Source organism: Capsicum annuum, chromosome 1, assembly GCF_002878395.1.
Source record: "Capsicum annuum cultivar UCD-10X-F1 chromosome 1, UCD10Xv1.1, whole genome shotgun sequence".
Lineage (NCBI taxonomy): Eukaryota > Viridiplantae > Streptophyta > Magnoliopsida > Solanales > Solanaceae > Capsicum > Capsicum annuum.
The window spans coordinates 176,664,323-176,682,835 of record NC_061111.1 but is presented as its reverse complement, the minus strand read 5'-3'; the positions used below and the strand labels follow the sequence as shown (position 1 = coordinate 176,682,835).

The following is an 18,513-nucleotide window of genomic DNA, read 5'->3' as shown; positions in this document are numbered from 1 at the left end:
GTGCGTGTCCTCGGCGTAGAATTATTGAGCCTTTAGTTTTGACTGCACAACCGATCAGGTCAGTGCCACCATTAGGTAAGGGTGATGCGCAGAGTCGTGGGGATAGTCCCCAGGGTTCTAGAGGTGGTCCGCAGGGAGGTAGGATAGGTGGTCGGATAGGCACCCAGTCCATTAGTGGACAAGGTCATTTGTATGCTCAACCAGGTAGGACTGAGGCTGAGGCTTTAGATGTTGTGATCATAGGTATGATTTCTGTATGCCATCAGCCAGTTTATACATTCACTGATCTTGGTTTCACATTTTTATGTGTTTCTACTTATTTTGCATCGCGGTTAGGTTTATATCCGGAGTCTTTATCTATGCCATTGCATATAGCTATCCCTGTGAGTGATTCTTTAGCAGTGGATCGGGTATATAGATCGTGATCAGTGTTTGGTGATCGTTTGGGAGTTTGATACTCAGGTTGATCTCATTATATGGCAGGATTCTGTTAGTCGTGTGTCGATGCGGATTATTTTTACGTTCCGTCTAGGAGGCTGATATCTATGGGTTATGAGTCATTTCATGCATATACTCGAGATGTCAGTGCTGAGAGTCCATTGCTTGACTCCGTCCCTATGGTTCGCAAGTTTCCTGATGTGTTTCAAACCAACTTATCTGGCCTTTCTCCCCAGCGTGACATGCGCGCTCAGTATCTCTATATGTTTGAGCCTTTAGGTATGTCCTTATGCTTTACTTTCGCAGACAAAAGTCCTTTTAGTAGTGGATGTTGTAATGACCCTCACGGTTATTTCCTTGTTTTCATGTACTTTCGATATGCAAAGCTTTTCTATAACTACCTCAAGTTATTTATGACTTGCTGGGACTGATAGTTCGATTTTCAGGCAGTTCGTTTGATTAATTTTAGTAATATCTAGTGTATTTTGGAATATTTAATTTGAATTGACATTTAGTAAAAATATAATTTATTACACTTCTAAAATATTTTTGTTATTGATAAAATTCTTTAAGTTGTGCTATATTCTTATTATTTTATAATAGCTTTTATAATCTATTAATATTTAAGCGGAGATAGTGAATCTAGAAATATTAAAATATTAGTATTATATAATAGAGGTTTTATTAGAAATAATTTTCTATTTATTATAATATATTAAAAATATTGTAATTATTTTATCATGAACCTGTGCAATATCCGAGTGCGAATTTAACGAAGAGCGGGAATGATATTTCCACAAATCTGCACGTGGGATCTATGTATAATGACACCACACTGATAGGTGTAATCATATTAACTTATTAAGTGCCAAGTCATTATGAAATTAGTGTTAATATGCACTTTTATATATAAATATATAAATGTCAACTTCACTTGACATTTTTAAGTTTAAAAATCCTGCCTCCTGTAACCTTACTTAAAAGGTTCCTATATTATTCAACTCAGGATCTATCAGGACATTATTTGGAGGCTTCTCAAAGAGGTGTTTAGCTTTGGCATTCAGGTAAGTTAGGTTTACCTTACTTTTATATTGAGCTTATATACTGAAATTGTAAACTATTATGCTAGTTTTGGATAAGTGCTTGTAGTTACGTATCATTTGATATATATAACATGTCTTATTTACCCAAATTAGGACCACATTCTAGTAGATTTTGGTATTTTGTCTTTCAATATAATATAAAATCTATCACTTTAGAACGTGAAATTAAATTGCAAAACCTTGAATTTGTCCCTTTAAAATTAAGATATGCGTACAGTAATTAGACGTATTTTAACTTTTGTACCATGTTGACATTGTTATGGTATGGTATGGATATTAATGTTACAGTTGGGTATGGTTACTCTGAGTTCCGATTCAAGTCCGGCATTTGATTATTATGATTACTATGAGTTTCGGTTCTAGTTCGGCATCTAATTATGATTGTAGTTTCTTTGAGTTCCGATTCAAGTTTGGCATCTGATTATGAGTTCTATATATGTGGCCTATCATTATTACCCACTATGTCCGGTTCGAATCCGGCACGTGTCCTCTTGTTATTATCCATCACTATCGGTTCGAGTCCAATGTCCGGCCTCTCGTTACTACCCATTGGTGCTGGTTCAAGTCCGGTGCACATCTGGATGACTATCATGATTCCAGGGATTGGCTCAGTTACAGATTATTTATGTTATTTTCTTTAATTGCTACTTGTGTGTTCCACCAGCTTATGGCGGTACGATTGAGTTAATTGTCTTTTTCAGTGTGCCCAGCGGGCTTATGGGGGCCTAGTTAGGTTATGTTGTGTGCCTAGCGGGCTTATAGGGGCCCAGTTAGGTTATGTTTGATTTGTTTATAATTTCTGCATTATCTATTTTCTGATCGCTTACATTTATTCCTTTATCTCATTGTCGTAGCTTGACACTTGTTTACCTTCCTATCCCCATTTACTGTTGACTTAGATTACATCCTTGCATTGTAGTTATATCGTTTTTGTATTGAACTCAGTCGGCCGATGATGCCTACTGAGTACCCGTTGCTTTGGTACTCATACTAAACTTCTGCATCTTTTTCCTGTTGCAGATCCGGGTACTAGCAGTCGACATTGACATGGTTCCTACCTTCCAGTACTGATTCGGAGCAGGGTGAGCTCACTTTCATTCGAGGCTGATCCTCCTCTTCTACTATGATTTAGTCTTTTGTACTCTAGACTACTTATGTATACCGGGTATATTTTGAATTTTGTCTAGTACTCCGGGTATCTTTTAGTAGTGGCTCTAGTACCTACCTTACCAAGTCTTGGGAAGGATTCTTTTGTGTATTTGGTCATTTTCTTTCTCTCGTTTTAGTATATGAGATATGTTTACTTTTTGTTTGTTACTTTTTATTATTGCTATCATTATAAGCGATCTTTTATTATTTCTGCCTATTAGCCCGTTACCTATTATTTCGGTCTATGGCTTGACTTGCCTACTGGGGGAATAAGGTAGGCGCCATCATGACTTGAGAAATCGGGTCGTGACACTACCACGATGTCGCTCAACTACAACTATAAGGCAAGCGCGAAACTAAAAAATATTTAGGAAGTATAGTTTAAACACTGGTTTTGCTTTACATCAGATTAGACACACAGTTACAGTGAGAATCTAGAGTTTCATAGACATTACACATGCTTTGTGTAAATCTCATTGAGAAACTTTGTAACATCAATTGGAAAATCAGTGGCAAAACAAATTTGAAAAAAGTGAACAGAAGGGGGAAAAAAGATGAAAATGTTTACACCCTGGGTGAAGTGTTTTGCTTTATTTGTTACTTAAGTTGCCAAAGAAGTCTTCTCTTCTAGTGTTCCATGAAAGTTCCTCGATATAAAAGCCATTAGGATTATTTGTCTTTGATATTTGCAAATGCTCTTCAGGAAAAGCAGAGAAAACGTTCTTTGGTGAAGTCATTTTCAATTCTTTGGTTACTTTGAATCGTAAAAAATAATTTATCGAATAAACTTCCATCACTTATGACAAAAGTCACTTCTTGTACAAATATCCCAACTCTTATCTATCATATTTTTGTCAACCCTAAGACACCCGTCATCAACCTTTACCAAGCAAAGATATTACTGAAACACTATACTCACATTGTATTAAGTATCGACCTTTGTTGATAAGTTAGGACCAAAACACTATCCTTAAACCTTATATTATAATCCAACACGATTTCCATTTCTGATTTCCTAAATTGTAAGGTAAAACATTGTCTGTACTTACATTGTATCAAGTATCAACCTTCGTTAATAAGATAGCACCAAAACTCCTTAAACCTTATATTGTTTCATGTATTTCGAGCCAAAAAAACAGAAAAATGATCTAACACTGATTTCCATTTGTGTTTTTGGATGAAGTAAGATAATATCATTTAAAAGTTATCAATAAGATGCCAAAATTACAGAAGACAAAAAAGTGTTAACTCCAAAACAGAAGACTACAATGTTAGCCCCAATACATGAGTGGCTATGCTAGAACCAAGGAGATAACAAAGCCCAAAAAATTATCAACACTATTTACCAAAAAAGGACAGTCTGGTACACTAAACCTTCACACCGATGAAAAATCTATTCTCTGATATGAGGAAAAATGGTTGCTTAGTAAATACTTTTTACAATTTTTACGTCACTTTCTAAGCGTAAAAAAATAACAAATTCAACCAATTAACCAATGACAATGCTATAACACTCCCGATGAACAACCAAATACAACAAAATTCACAGCCAGTTTTAATTTTTAAAGTTAGTGCCATTATACTCCCTTGTTTACTCTTAATCAACTAAGTCAATTTTGTTCTGTTAAAGCAATGCGAAAAAATCGTATCAGAAATCACGAATCACAACTTAATTTTTTCAATCAACTGCTAAATCACAAAACAAAAAACAAATGACTTATGATTTGGGATTGTTAAGATCTTCAATAGATTAGCAACAGATTAAACAAAAACCACGCAAATTCGAAAGCAGAAATGGGAAAATCAAAATCGAAAATCAAACCTTACAATTGAAAGAACGGAAAAGGTTCAAAAATATCCCTGAACTATCTGAAATAGCTTAAAAATGTCTTCGTTAAATTTTTTGCTCAAAAATACCCCTCCGTTAAATATTTGGCTCAAAAATATCCCTGAACTATCTGAAATGGCTCAAAAATACCCCAGTTAAATATTTGGTTTAAAAATATCCCTCCCTTTAACGAAATTCCACCAAGCATGTCACCTAAATGAAAAAAAAACCACGTGACTATGCCACATTACCATCCACATGTAAAATGTTAGTATTTTTTAATTATATGACATTCCTTTCTTCTTTATTTTATTTTTATTTTTTTGCAAAATAGTGAAATGAAAAAAATCAATCTTTTACTAATTACTTCTTTAGTATTTTAAAAGTTCTAGATTTCACCTTTTCATTAGTATTTTAAAAGGTCTAAATTTCATCTTGTTATTGTCGTTTGGATGAGGGACAGCTTGATCTTAATCTGATGCTGACTCGGAAGAGGAGCTAGAATTTTAACTTTTAAGCTAGCAAATGTTGATGTACTAATAATAATTGAGTTGAATTTACTACATGTAAATTCTTTTTCAAAATAAATGAATTCCTTTTAACACTTGTTTAATCATTCGAAATGAATTCATTTTTCTAAATTCAGTTTTGATGAATAATCTTATCATTTTTAGAACAAATTTGAAAAGAAGTAAAATGATATTTAATATTGATAAATTATTATTTAATTATGTCATTCATTAACTTTTTGATGATGTGTGTCACATTCAAAGATTAATTAATTTTGAATTAGAGGAGGTATTATTAAATTATTTAATATAAGTATTTTGAGTAAAAGCTAGCAAAGGCAAACACATCTTTTGAGTAACTAATTTAAAGTTTAGTTTGAAGTAAATTTTAATTTTAACTTTTATACTGACCTAATAATTAATGGGTTTATCAGTTTAATAAGACTTTTTTGTTGGATTTCACACTTTTAAACCTATTAACAGAAAAAAAACTTTAGATGATCAAAGGAATTTGATAATAGCGATGTTATATTTAATAAATTTTTTCAAAAAAATATTATGTAATCACCGTTTGTCTACTTTGATTAAAAATGAAAAGTCGCATAAATTTTATCCGTTTTACTGACGTTTTTAAATAAAAATAAAAATAAAAATAAAGAAGAAAGGAATGTTATATAATTAAAAAATACTAACATTTTACATGTGGGTGGTAATGTGGCATAGTCACGTAGCTTTTTTTATCTAGTTGGCATGCTTGGTGGAATTTTGTTAAGGGGGTATTTTTGAGCCAAATATTTAACAGGGGATATTTTTGAACCATTTCAGATAGTTCATGGGTATTTTTGATTTTTTTCGAATTTCAGATGGATATTTTTGAGTCAAAAATTTAACAAGGGGCATTTTTGAGCTATTTCAGATAGTTCAGAAATATTTTTGAACCTTTTCCGTTAAAAAAATAAAAGCCCAAAAAAGAGAGAAATGAAGAATTTACCATCAACATGCAACAACAAAAAGAAGGGGAAAAAAGGAGGAGAAAACAAATACCTTGCGATCAAAGCAGTAGCTGGGAAGAACTTTGAATGAAAAACAACAACAATTTTTTTAATAAAGAATATATAAAAAGACCTGATGAGGAAAATGGAAAAGGAAGAAATAGAAACCATGTAGAGTTGACGTAGTAGTGAATAGGTAAAGTAGAGAAGCCAGCCCCTTAATCGTATAGCCACGTGGAAAGGCCATCAGCTGAAATGACTAAAATTTCCTCAGTCAATTCAAAAATGACATTAAGCAGGCATTAAGCAGGCGTGTCAATCCTTTCTCACACTTCTACTCATAGATACGTCCTCCGTTTTATAATAAATAAATTATTAAATTTTAACACACTTATTAAGAAAAAAGCATTAAAGACATAACTTTTTATTTTTTACCCAAAAAAAGAAAAAAAAAAAATTGATCTTGTAATACCTTTTTAAAAATTAATTAATTGTCAAATCATAAAGGTAAATTTGAAAAAAAAATTCAATAATTCACTTATTTTGAAACACCAATAAATACTCCAACAATTCACTTATTCCAAAACGGAGGGAGTATTAATCATAAGCCTACTAATTAAGATATATAGTTAAATATTTTTTAATTGAAATCATGGTACTCAATTACTTGGAATATTCCAGCATTTGCTAATATCTGAGTTGTTTGATATGTAGGACGGGATAGACAAGAATATCTCGTTGAGCTAGTTATCCCACCCTTCTAGGTGGAATAGCTAATTGCATTTTATTCCGAGAATATGCATCCAATCTGTCTATTTTATGCAGGTTTATGAAGATGTAATGGAGCAAAATGAGCAAATTCCATTACATAAAACTCTGTTTTTAGCTTAATTCACGTCAAAATTTCTAGCTAAAAGAACTTTCAATCAAAATTGTCTTTTTGGTTTTCATGATGTAACTGTTGACTACTCTGGTACTTTTCCTTTTCTCAGACACCAAAAGCTCCCTAGAATTCAGGTATAGATATACTGTATGCAGACAACACTTCAATGGTGCCTTTTTTCATAAAAAACATGTCAACTGAATCACGTTGCAGTTTCTAACAGCACTTGAAAGTTTTTCGCTTCCCATGCTATGGTTATACACTTTCCATTATCAAGTTCTAAACCATTGAGGGCAGAAGCTCATAATTTTGCAATACCCAAATCCTCGTGGCGAGAGCTAGAATGATTGCAGTTACCACTGATTACACAATGATCTGATGATTTTCTTAAAAGGACTAATACTGTTTGTAAGTTTGTAACCACCAGTTAGCTTCACTTGTTTAAATAAGAATCCCATCTGCTGATATAGACTCAGATTCCAGGAAGGTAGCCTGTTTATCCAGAAAATGTATGTATCGACCACCTTTATTTAATGGGCACCAAAAACTTCCATCGCCATGTCAGTAAAAAATTCAATCCTCATCATAGATAAAGGGAGAAAGCAACCAGCCCAAATTTGAGAGTAGGATAGTTATCGGTCACCGCTTTCAGTTAATAAAGAAAACAGATTTGACCAGTTTTCTTTTTCATGGACATCTGCTAGAAAAAAGAATCTTTCTTCCAGAAGAGGAGTATAAATGTGGAGGAAGGAGAGGAGAAAGAAGTTGGACAACAAGGTGCAGACAAGGAAATTATTTGTTGTTTAGGAGGTTAAGATAGTTGAAGGATAAAAGGACAAGCGACTGATCTTTTTCAGATGATTAGCCATGTTTTACTGTATAAGGTACTTGGGCAAAGTGACTAAGGCTATTAGACCAAAAAGACATGATAGAGAAATATAATTTGCAACTCCACTAGATGAGTCTGCTGACAAGAATATTTTGTGAGTGGTGCTGTCCCCTCGAAAACCTCTAACAATCATTGCCTACAAGAAACAGAAACATTTAGAGCATTTCATGATAGTAAAATTTAGTACAACCTAGAGAAAAAATACTACGACCTAGTAAACAAACAGATTATCCTGTTCTTGGGAAACAAGAAACACAATCACAAGATGCTACCATTAAGGTACTAATACAATGCAGTGAACTAATGTTCTACATCCATCAGCATTGCACCGTCTCAGTTAAGTGAAAACTCAGTAGCTTATGGTTCCTATATTAGAAAACATACTCACTTCATTTTACGTTCTGTCTTGTTGGATATTTGTTTTTTGATGATTACCTTGTCTGATTACTGGTACTTGGTTTACTAGCGTATCTATTTACTGTGGTAGTATAGTTCTCGTTATTGATTGTATCAAAACTTGCATTAAAATATTGGCTCTGTCGGTTTAGATATATTTTAGATTGCTATCTGTGTCCTTAGCATATAGTGGGCACAGATTCAAGCTTCTTTGCTGATTCCTTTCATTATAACCATTCTGCCCTTTTAGCCTTACTGTTTTGCCCCCCTTTGTTCTTTCTTCCTTTTTCTTTTCTTCTTTCTTCCCTTGTTTGCGTAGTGGTTGTGATTGGCAATGGTAGACTAGGGTCATGTCATAGGTCGGGATTGGGGGTGTTGGGTCAGGGTCGGGTCTAGGATCGAGTTTGGGGCTAGGGCGAGGGGTAGTAGGGTTAGGTGGGATAAGGGAGCTTCTAGGTTGCGAGTTGGGTCTTGGAATATAGGAACGCTACAGGGTAAGTCCATAGAGCTAGTGAAGATTCTTAGAAAAAGGAGGGTTGGTATAGCTTGTGTCTAGGAAACCAAATGGATAGGCTCTAAGGCGAGAGATGTGGATGAGTATAAGTTATGGTACTCGGGTAGCATGAGACATAGGAATGGGATAGGTATCTAGTAGATGAAGAGCTTAAGGGGCAGGTGGTGGAGGTTAGGCAGGTCAATGATAGGTTGATATCCATTAAGTTGGTCATTGGAGGGTCTACGATGAATGTTATTAGTGCCTACACTCCGCAAGTAGACTTGGATGAGGAGGAGAAGGTCTTTTGGGAGGTATTAGATGAGATGGTGAGAGGCGTTCCGAGCTCGGAGAAGCTTTTCGTTGGAGGGGATTTCAATGGGCATATTGGGTCTGTATCGGGAGGTTATAACGATGCGCATGAAGGTTTCTATTTCGGGGAACGAAATGAAGGAGAGGCTTCTCTTTTGGATTTTGCTAGGGCTTTTGGGTTGTGGGTAGCGAATTCAGGCTTCCTGAAGAAAGAGGAGCACCTTATTACCTTTCGTAGTTCGGTGGCCAAGACTCAGATAGACTTTTTACTCATTAGGAAGGGTGATAGAGCGCTATGTAAAGACTGTAAAGTCATACCCTAGAGAGATTCTTTCGACCCAACATAAGCTTCTAGTGATGGACTTGGTAATTAGAAAGGGTAGAAAAAAGAGGGGAGTGAAGGATCGACCCAAGATTAAGTGGGGTAACTTGACTTCGGCCAGTGCGTTGGAGATAGAGGGGAAGTTGATGACTCGGGGGGCTTGGGAGAGTAGAGGGGATATGGACAGTATGTGAGAGATGACTGCCAACTGCATTAGGGAGACCGCTAAGGAGGTGTTGGGTGTTTCGAACGGTCGATCGGACAAGCACCAAAGGGACCGGTGCTGGAATGAAGAAGTCAAACGGAAGGTGGAGACTAAGTATGCTATGTTGGTGAAGAGCAAGGATGACGAGGAGAAGCGGATGAATAAGAAGGTGTATAAGTTAGCTAGGAAAGAGGCTAAGGCAGCGGTTACAGCGGCTTTCGAGAGCTTGTATGCGGCTTTAGAGAAGAAAGGTGGGGATAGGAAGCTGTATAGGCTTGCCAAGGCTAGGGAGCGGAAGGTTTGTGACCTTGACCAAGTGAAGTGCATCAAGGGAGAGGATGACAAAGTGTTGGTGGAGGATGTCCTCATTAGGAAGAGGTGGCAATCTTATTTCCATAGACTTTTGAACAACGAGGGGGATAAACGTTTTATGCTAGAGGACTTGGAGAACTCGGAGAAGCGTCGCAATTATGGTTATTGTAGGCGTATCAAGGTGGAGGAGGTCAATGGGGCTATTCGTGGGATGAGTAGGGGCAGGGCAACTGGGTCAGATGAGATTCCGGTGGACTTTTGGAAGAGCACTGGCGGGGTAGGTTTAGAGTGGCTGACGAGATTGTTTAACACCATTTTTAGGGCGGCAAAGATGCCTGAAGCATGGAGATGGAGTAGGATGGTTTCTTTATATAAGAACAAGGGAGACATTCAGAGTTGCAACAACTATAGAGGTATCAAGTTGTTAAGTCATACTATGAAGGTTTGGGAAAGGGTGATAAAGTTAGACTGACAAAGATTGTGACTATTTTCGAAAATTAGTTTGGAAAGAAGGACTTGCACAAGGACGAGGACTTGCACAGGCCTCGTGAGGAGATTAGTAGACCAGTTTTAGGGAGAGAAAGAAGGACTTGCACATGGTGTTTATCGATCTTGAAAAGGCGTATGACAAAGTTCCTATGGAGGTGCTTGGAGGCTAGAGGGGTGCCTGTGGCTTACACTAGGTTGATCCAGGACATGTACGACGATGCGAAGACTCGTGTGAGGACGGCGGGAAGGGATTCAGAGCACTTTCCAATTTTAACAGAATTACACCAGGGATCGACTCTTAGCCCATTTTTATTTGCCTTGGTGATGGATGTTTTGACATGACATATCCAAGGGGAAGTACCCAAGTGTGTATTATTTGCTGATGATGTCATATTAATTAATGAAACTCGGGAGGAGTTAATGATAAGTTGGAGCTTTGGAGATAGACCCTTGAGTCTAAAGGATTTAGGTTGAGCAGGACAAAGACGGAGTACTTGAAATGTAAGTTTAGTGATTTGTCGCAACGTGGGAATGGGGAGATTGATGAGGATGTCTCGCACCGTATTAGTGCAGGGTGGTTGGAATGGAAGCTCGTTTCGAGAGTCTTGTGTGATAAGAAGGTGCCTCCAAAACTCAAAGGTAAGTTCTACAAAGTGGTAGTTCGACTGACTATGTTGTATGGAGAGGAGTGTTGGCCAGTTAAGAACTCCCACATACAGAAGTTGAATGTGGCAGAGATGAGAATGTTGCGATGGATGTGTAGACATACCAAGAGGGATAGGGTTAGAAATGTGATTATCCAGGAGAAGATGGGAGTGCCTTCGGTGGAGGACAAGATACGGGAAGTGAGATTGTGATGGTTCGGACATGTGATGAGGAGGGGCACGAATGCTCTAGTACGAAAGTGTGAGAGGCTGGCTATGGATGGTTTTAGGTGGCGTAGAGGTAGGCCTAAGAAGTATTGGAGGGAGGTGATTAGACATGATATGGAGCAGTTACAGCTTACGAAGGACATGACCCTTGATAAGAAGATGTGGAGGATGCGTATTAAGAGAGAGGGTTAGTGGGTAGTATTACGTCTGTGGTGTATTGGTGATATGTATGTTTTTCGAATAGATATTTTTTAGTATTACCTTGTGCGTGTCTTGTTTCTGTCATTAGCATGTACTATCTATTATTATAGTATTACCTTGTGGTTGCATGCTTTTATGTGTTTTGTTTGTTATATTGGTATCTGTACTGAGCTTGGGGGTCTATCAAAAATAGCCTCTCTACTTCATCTGAGGTAGTGGAATGGACTGCGTACACTTTACCCTCCCGAGACCCCACTTGATGGGAATACACTGGGTATGTTGTTGTTGTTGTTGTATTAGATCTAGACGTCCACCGTTAATTCCTATGTATTAGTTAGACATTAAGGAGAACTAATTTTGTTTCGTTTTAGCCTCTTAACAATGGCACAATAGAGTTTAAACCTGTTTGTAGGACTAATAAATTTTGGAGATTGAAATCCAAGAATCATTTTCATGCATGCTAGTTTCAGCCTCTTAACAATGGCACAATAGTTAGTTCCTACTTTCATAAAATTTGAATTTTGGTGAAGTATCTTAAATCTCCTAATTCAGTTTCAATAAATTGTTGCTGCCTTGCTGGTACTGAAGGTCAGCCCATCATAAAATCTCCACATTTCAACTCAGGATGTTGCTTCACGTTTCACTATGAAGTTTGCCTCATTCCACATACTGATATTTGTTTATTTTAGTTCTGCAACTATACTTTGATCTTCTTAAAGTGTAGAATGAAGCATCTAACAGTGACACTCTTGTAGAGTACAGAGAAAAGGAATCAAAAATCACCTACTTGAAGCAAAACAAAAATCCAAAACACACAGAAGGATCATCTAGATAAATGCTAAAATAAGACATCATGTTACAAAGTACACACCTGAGATATCTGCTCTGCATGAACAAAAATATTTCTGAATATCCGACGAATATATGTGAAGAAAACTGCAAGAGATCAAATTTGGTATCTTAGAGAGCAGAAAGCAATAGCTTTAGGATAAAATCATAGCAGGGAAAAGATGAGGGTTTCACAAAATTAAGAATGGAACAGAATCATATATTCATATGTACTTAATCATTTGCAAGGCAATTTATGCAGATAGGCAAAAGAGTTGAACTATTACGAGATCCTGTAATCTTCTGTGTATGGTATTAACATAGTTATTAACATGGCAACCAACTTAGTTGGCGTGCACTAAAGAGAATTCTTCACAAACAAAAGAAATTTGACTAGAAGTATTACAGGTGAATCACACAAGGTATTAAAAATGATACACTAACCATCTATTGTCTCCAAAAATGTCATCTGCTGCCAATTAATCCTACGCGATACAATACCAAGAGCAACATTTCGGACCTGCCAGAATTATCACCAAAAAGAATAAGAATTTTAAAACGGTTTCCTTTTTTCTTTTTCTCGTGAACAATTTTCAAATTGTTGCGGACTCTATAATCAGTGCATCCTACATAATAATAACTTCATCTCTATTAAATCTAATACAAAGCCATACTCACCTCATCAAATACGAGATTGATAAATCTCAAGGAGAGCAGGAGAGTAAGGATAACTTCGGCAACAGGGACACCAAGGTTGGCCAAAGGGGATATAAACCACCGCAAGGCAAAAGCTATCTGCTCCGGCGTTGTGGTTGATAGGTATACACTTGCACTTTGGAAGATCTTTAATCAAACAATAACTAAATTAGAATCAGAGTGTACTGAGGGCTAAATCCAAACAAGCATGCAGTCACTTGATGTTGATTGTTTCCTAATCAGTTCAGGAGAGAAAAGAATACTGGAGTCCAGAGGATATAATGCGATATTCGGGAAAGAATTTCTTTAATCGCCAATTCGTAGTACAGATTTCTCAAGTCCAGAAAATTCATAGCTCAAATAGTTCAGTCCATAGGCTTATGTTACTTTAAATTTCCAACGACTTCACCAAGAAATCCAAGAGATTCAACAAATTCTGAATTTTATACAAGTTGACTTACACAAAATGGCCAGACTGTAATTTTCTGTTTAAATCTGCATTAGCAAGTGTTAGAAGATCTTCAAGTTTGACCTGAAACATTAACTGACTGACACTAGCTCACATTAACTAGATGAGAAAGCTGCCACTTCTTTAAATGATTAAGAAAGCAGCCATTTGTTTTCATTTGAAAAGTGTACCTTGATGCTGCTATTAGGAGTACAGAACTAGTTTGCTATGTCGACTCGACAATACCTGGGAAGTCACTACTCACAGTGAAGGTTAAACATGCTGATGTAGTAGCGGCTGATAATCCCTTTCTGGTGAGTTGTAATGGCCCCAGCTTCAAGATTACATATTTATAACCTTCCAAAGACGTAGGAAAAGGTGGTAATCCCATTAATGAAGGTGGGGGAGCTCTTGAAGAGACGAGAGAAGGTGCACTGTCAGTACTTAGGCCCAACATTATAAATAAGATCCCGGACAGAAGTGTGACTCTCCCGAGTTGATCCTGTAACCATATTAGACAATCAACAAGGGAACTCTCAAGCATTGGAAAATTTGTAGTGAAACAAACAAGGCAAATGCTCCATAAAGTCATCAGAAATCGAAGAAAAACATTTTGAAGCATGGAACTCTTACCTTCCACACTTGTGCAGGCTGGACCAAAATAGATAGTATAGCTAAGTACGCAACCAATGACAAACGCATGATTGCATTTGATTTTGCTGGTAAAATAACCAGAGTAAAGAGCCATGCCTGCATAACCAAGAAATTCCAAAGCAAAAATCAGTCTTTAACTACAGAACAGATGACATAGTGGAAGAAAGGAACAGAATAAAACAATCTTTCTTTTAACACTGTAACATAACCTCTCTTATTGAAGAAGAAAGCAATAAATGTCAAGCATAACAAACAATTAAGGACTCACTACTAAAATGCTTGAAGAACTTATCCAAGCAGTCCTGATTATATATATTCCATTATCCTATTGCCAAAACATGCAGCTTTAGAAGTGATATACTTCATCCACTTCCCGCAGCAAGAGATTACCCCAATGTCTCTAAAGAAATTATATTAATCCCTTGACCACCAACCTAGCTCCATCATATTTCTTAAATTAACTTTCTCTGTAGAATTTAAAGCCTTTCTTGATCAAGCACCCTCGTGTCTGGAGATATGTTAAGCAACTAACAATAAAAAATTTGAAATTAGTGCAAGTATTTATAGAATCTTTCATTACAACAAAAACTGAATCTCACTCTCAAACAAGTTGGGACCGGCTAAAAATCTTTGATTACTTATTAAAAAAACTGCTATAGGATTCCCATGATCAGGATTCACCAAATTACAAATATATCAATAAAGAACATCCACGGAGATTAAAAATTCAATTACTAAAACTGAGAAATGCATTTTTAAAGATATCAAATCAGATAAGCCCAGTTCACAAAAATGCAGCTCTATGAATCCCCTTAGCATAGTGAAAAACATGTAATATAACCGTATTCATAAACTGCTCTGATGAACAAAAATTAATTCATTTTCCTTTTATGGATTTTAGCATAGCTAAACAAGAGGTAGACAAGAGGGGTTGTTGCTTCGATGGTAAGCACACTCCACCTCCAACACTGAGCTTGTGGGATCGAGTCACTAATGGAGCCAAAAAGAGTGGGAGCTCCCAGTGCCGGCTCAAGGGGGAAGCAACTAAAGTCAAGGCTTTAGGCCCCCCAAAATTAAAGGCCCCATATTCTCACTAATATTTAATATTATATAGTATATATTAGAGAATTAGTATCATATATTAGAGAATTAGTATTCTTGTTTCGTTAAAAGAATAAAATTTATGCTTGTCTTTTGAATATTTTATTGAGTTTATGTAGAAACAAGTAGATATTATTCAAATAAATAATCCTTTCGTTTCAATTTATGCAATTTTTTTGCTTCGACAGTTAATTTGACTAATTATTGAAGCTAAATAAGATTAGATTAATGCAATATTTAAAATTTAGATGTTCAAAAACTATATAATAAGCGCTAACATGTAGTCACATGAATATCAATATACATACAAGATGGCATGTACACCATCACTATAAAACAAAAAGAAAAGAAATCAAATAAACATATTTATAATTTTATCAATTAAATTTAAGGCCTCTTCTTAAAGTTGGCTTTAGGGCACAATTTGCGTTGAGCCGCCCCTGGGAGCTCCTATGGAGGGGTAAAAAAATTATATTGCCAAACAAGAACTCAATTATTGAACCATACAGTACAATCCAGAAGAAACCCATGAACACAGCTAAACAAGAAACTCAATTACTGATTCATACAGTACAATCCAGAAAAAACATGTATAACATTATTCATAAACTGCTCTGACGAACCAAAATTAAACATTTTCCTTTTATGCTTTTTATCATAGCTAAACAAGAACTAGATAATAGGGGTTGCTCGGATGGTAAGCAGTAAACACCCTCCCCCTCAACCTGCGAGGTTGTGAGTTCAAGTCACTACTGGAGCCAAAAAGGGTGGGAGTTCCTAGGTATGGATAAAACAGAATATAGCTAAAGAAGAACTCAATGACTGAACCATACAATACAATCCAAAAAATAACCATGAACATACACAACCCAATTACTGAACCACATTATACACTTGATCAGAAACAACCCATAAACACTGAGGAAAGACAGAAACTTTATACCAATTTGATTCTGGGGTCAACAGAGTGAACAAAAGTGAATGGAGAAGGTATGTACTGGGCAATGGGGCTAGAAGTTGCTCCAGATATAGCTCTAAATAGTTTATCAGCTCCAACAAATTTTTTGGGGGACCATTTTTCAAGCAATTCTGGCCAGTTGACTGCACCCTTAACACTATCACTACTATTTGCTGCACAACTGATAATGGTTCTTGATTTCTTTGTTGGTTGAAGATGCAGATAAAGGGTCTTTGTTGTTCTTAGGTTAGGAGAAGATTGGTGCTTAAAGCCATGGATGGAAGAAAGTGTTGGTGTTAAAGTTGGGTAGTTGTGGAGGGGGAAATTAGCATACATCGGGTGGGTAATGAGGAGGAACAGATTACAATTTACAGGGGTGTCAATCAAAGGAAATTGTTCTCGTGATGGGTTCTTTTTCCTTGTGGAATAAATTGCAACTTTGGTCCTCAATCTTAGATATTGGTGGTTAGCAAATTAGCATCTCTCCTCTATTCATATTCATAGTTGGAGATTATAAATTTAGTAGAAGTTTGGTCGTGAAAATTAATTTATTTTGGAATTGAAGTTGAAATTGGAGTTAAAGTTAAAATTGTGTTTGATTATGTTTTTTTAGAATATTTTTAGATTTTTGGAAACTCTTTTTAATATAATTTGATATTTCTAATTTTTAAAAACTATTAGAATCACCCAACTTAATGAATTTAATAACAAGATACAGTCAAATATGAGGAGACAATAATTTTACCTTTATTATTAATATTGCATAAAGAGTTACAAGAATGGACCGATTAAGGTTTCCCTTGTATCATAAGAAGGTTTTGAGGAAGAAGAAAAAAATTGAAGTTACTTTGAGTTTTGAAGTCTTTTATTGATGAAAGTAGGAAGGAGCGGACAATGTAGTAGTTAGGCATGTAATTTCGGTTGTTGGATAAAATTAATACGCTATTTTATAAAAATTAAAAAATAGAATCCTTTATAACAATAAATAAAGTTGAAACTGAATTGGGAAAAAAGTGAAAACAAGTAAAATTTGTTTTCGCTTTTTCAAAATAATTTGAAATTAAATTTTGAAATTCTCATGGTCAAACATCTCAATTTTTACTAAAGTAAAATAATTTTTTGAAAAAAAAATAAAAAATTCTTATGGCCAAACTGATCCTTAAACTCTGAAATAAACTTGTCTATGATAGGAATGGTTCTATCCTGAAAGTAACAAATTTTACCGCCGATTTAAATTAACTAATTCAAAACGAATATGCATAGAGTGGAAATCAAATAAAAAAACTCATCAACTTAAATGAATCTTATTGCAGAATTTATTCTTTTTAATTTAAAACAATGCCTATTTAATATTTAACCATAAATTTAATTCTGATATAAAGTTGTCTATGACAGAAATAATCTATTTAAAGTAAAATTTTTCGACACAAATTCAAATTAGTAGAGACAAAGACAACTATCAATAGTTTGTCAGATCCTCAACTTGAGTACAGATTGGGGAAATGTTGGGGTGCGCGGCTCTTTATAAGCCAAAGTTCCTTTAATGAGAAGAAAGTGAGAAGCCTCGGATCCTCGCCACATGGACTACCAATAATGCGGCTCTTTATAAGCCAAAGTTCCTTTAATGAGAAGAAAGTGAGAAGCCTCGGATCCTCGCCATATGGACTACCAACAATGCAAGATATCACAAGACACGATAGTCAAAACGCCAGGAATAACCCGACACTTTTTAAGGTAACAGTGCAGATATCAAAGGGGACTATTTAACTACTCCTCTTATCAATGAATGGATAAGATAAAGAGTGAGATTGTGTGAGTAGATAAGCGTCAGGAAAAAACAGTGGGGGCCACTCTATGTTAAAAAAGAAAAGCAACTAGAATGTGGTCATAACAATAAGGTCACGATCTCGAAATTACCCCATAAAAATCGAAACAAGCCCCACCACCCGATGCTAGACTTTACTCGACACTAGACACTTCGACCGTGAATGCCAGCTTGGATTTCGCAGTTAGAATCAAATCGATGGCTAGAGAATCTATCAGTGTTGAAGTTTCGACGAGATTTCTTTGTAGGAAAAATTATAGTTTATTTCAAAATAATTAATATTTGAAAAAAAAAAATCACTGTCATGGAAAATAAGAGGCGTTACATAATGTTTTTAAATTTGTCATTTGGCTATGTGGGTGTATGGAAAAGAGCCAAAGTTGTATTATTCCATTGAATCAAAACACATGGTATGACACTTGTATAATCTTGAAAGGAGTATGATTCTTTCTTGAAATTTAGTATAATATGTGTATCAATAATAGCAAAAGAAGTAACTTTCCTTTGATCAAAAAACAAGTGTACTAACACTTGTTATAATCTAGTAGGAAGAATATTCATTATTTTGCCTATATATATGTATGCTTCTTTATATGTTATGAAGTAGAGA

General features: G+C 35.6%; 1 protein-coding gene across 1 annotated transcript; it reads right to left on the bottom strand.

Annotated features, from left to right (window-relative positions):
• Positions 1-7,052: 7,052 nt before the first annotated feature.
• On the bottom strand, positions 7,053-16,560 carry LOC107841867 (protein ABCI12, chloroplastic). Its single transcript, XM_016685711.2, has 7 exons — positions 16,064-16,560; positions 13,999-14,115; positions 13,631-13,867; positions 12,900-13,064; positions 12,666-12,741; positions 12,265-12,329; positions 7,053-7,927 (listed from the first exon to the last, which is right to left on the bottom strand). Exons 1-7 carry the CDS (start codon positions 16,412-16,414, stop codon positions 7,775-7,777), a joined length of 1,164 nt encoding a protein of 387 aa, XP_016541197.1. The 5' UTR covers positions 16,415-16,560; the 3' UTR covers positions 7,053-7,774.
• Between the last annotated feature and the right edge of the window lie 1,953 nt (positions 16,561-18,513).

What these genes read in the sequence shown, in the direction of transcription:
- LOC107841867 (XM_016685711.2), bottom strand. Translation starts at nt 16,414, where the DNA reads ATGTATGCTAATTTCCCCCTCCACAACTACCCAACTTTAACACCAACA. An exon ending in CAGCATGTTTAACCTTCACT is followed by an intron (nt 13,065 to 13,630) that starts GTGAGTAGTGAC and finishes GTTTGATTAAAG; the next exon opens with ATCTTCCAAAGTGCAAGTGT. An exon ending in ATGCAGAGCAGATATCTCAG is followed by an intron (nt 7,928 to 12,264) that starts GTGTGTACTTTG and finishes TGTTTCTTGTAG; the next exon opens with GCAATGATTGTTAGAGGTTT.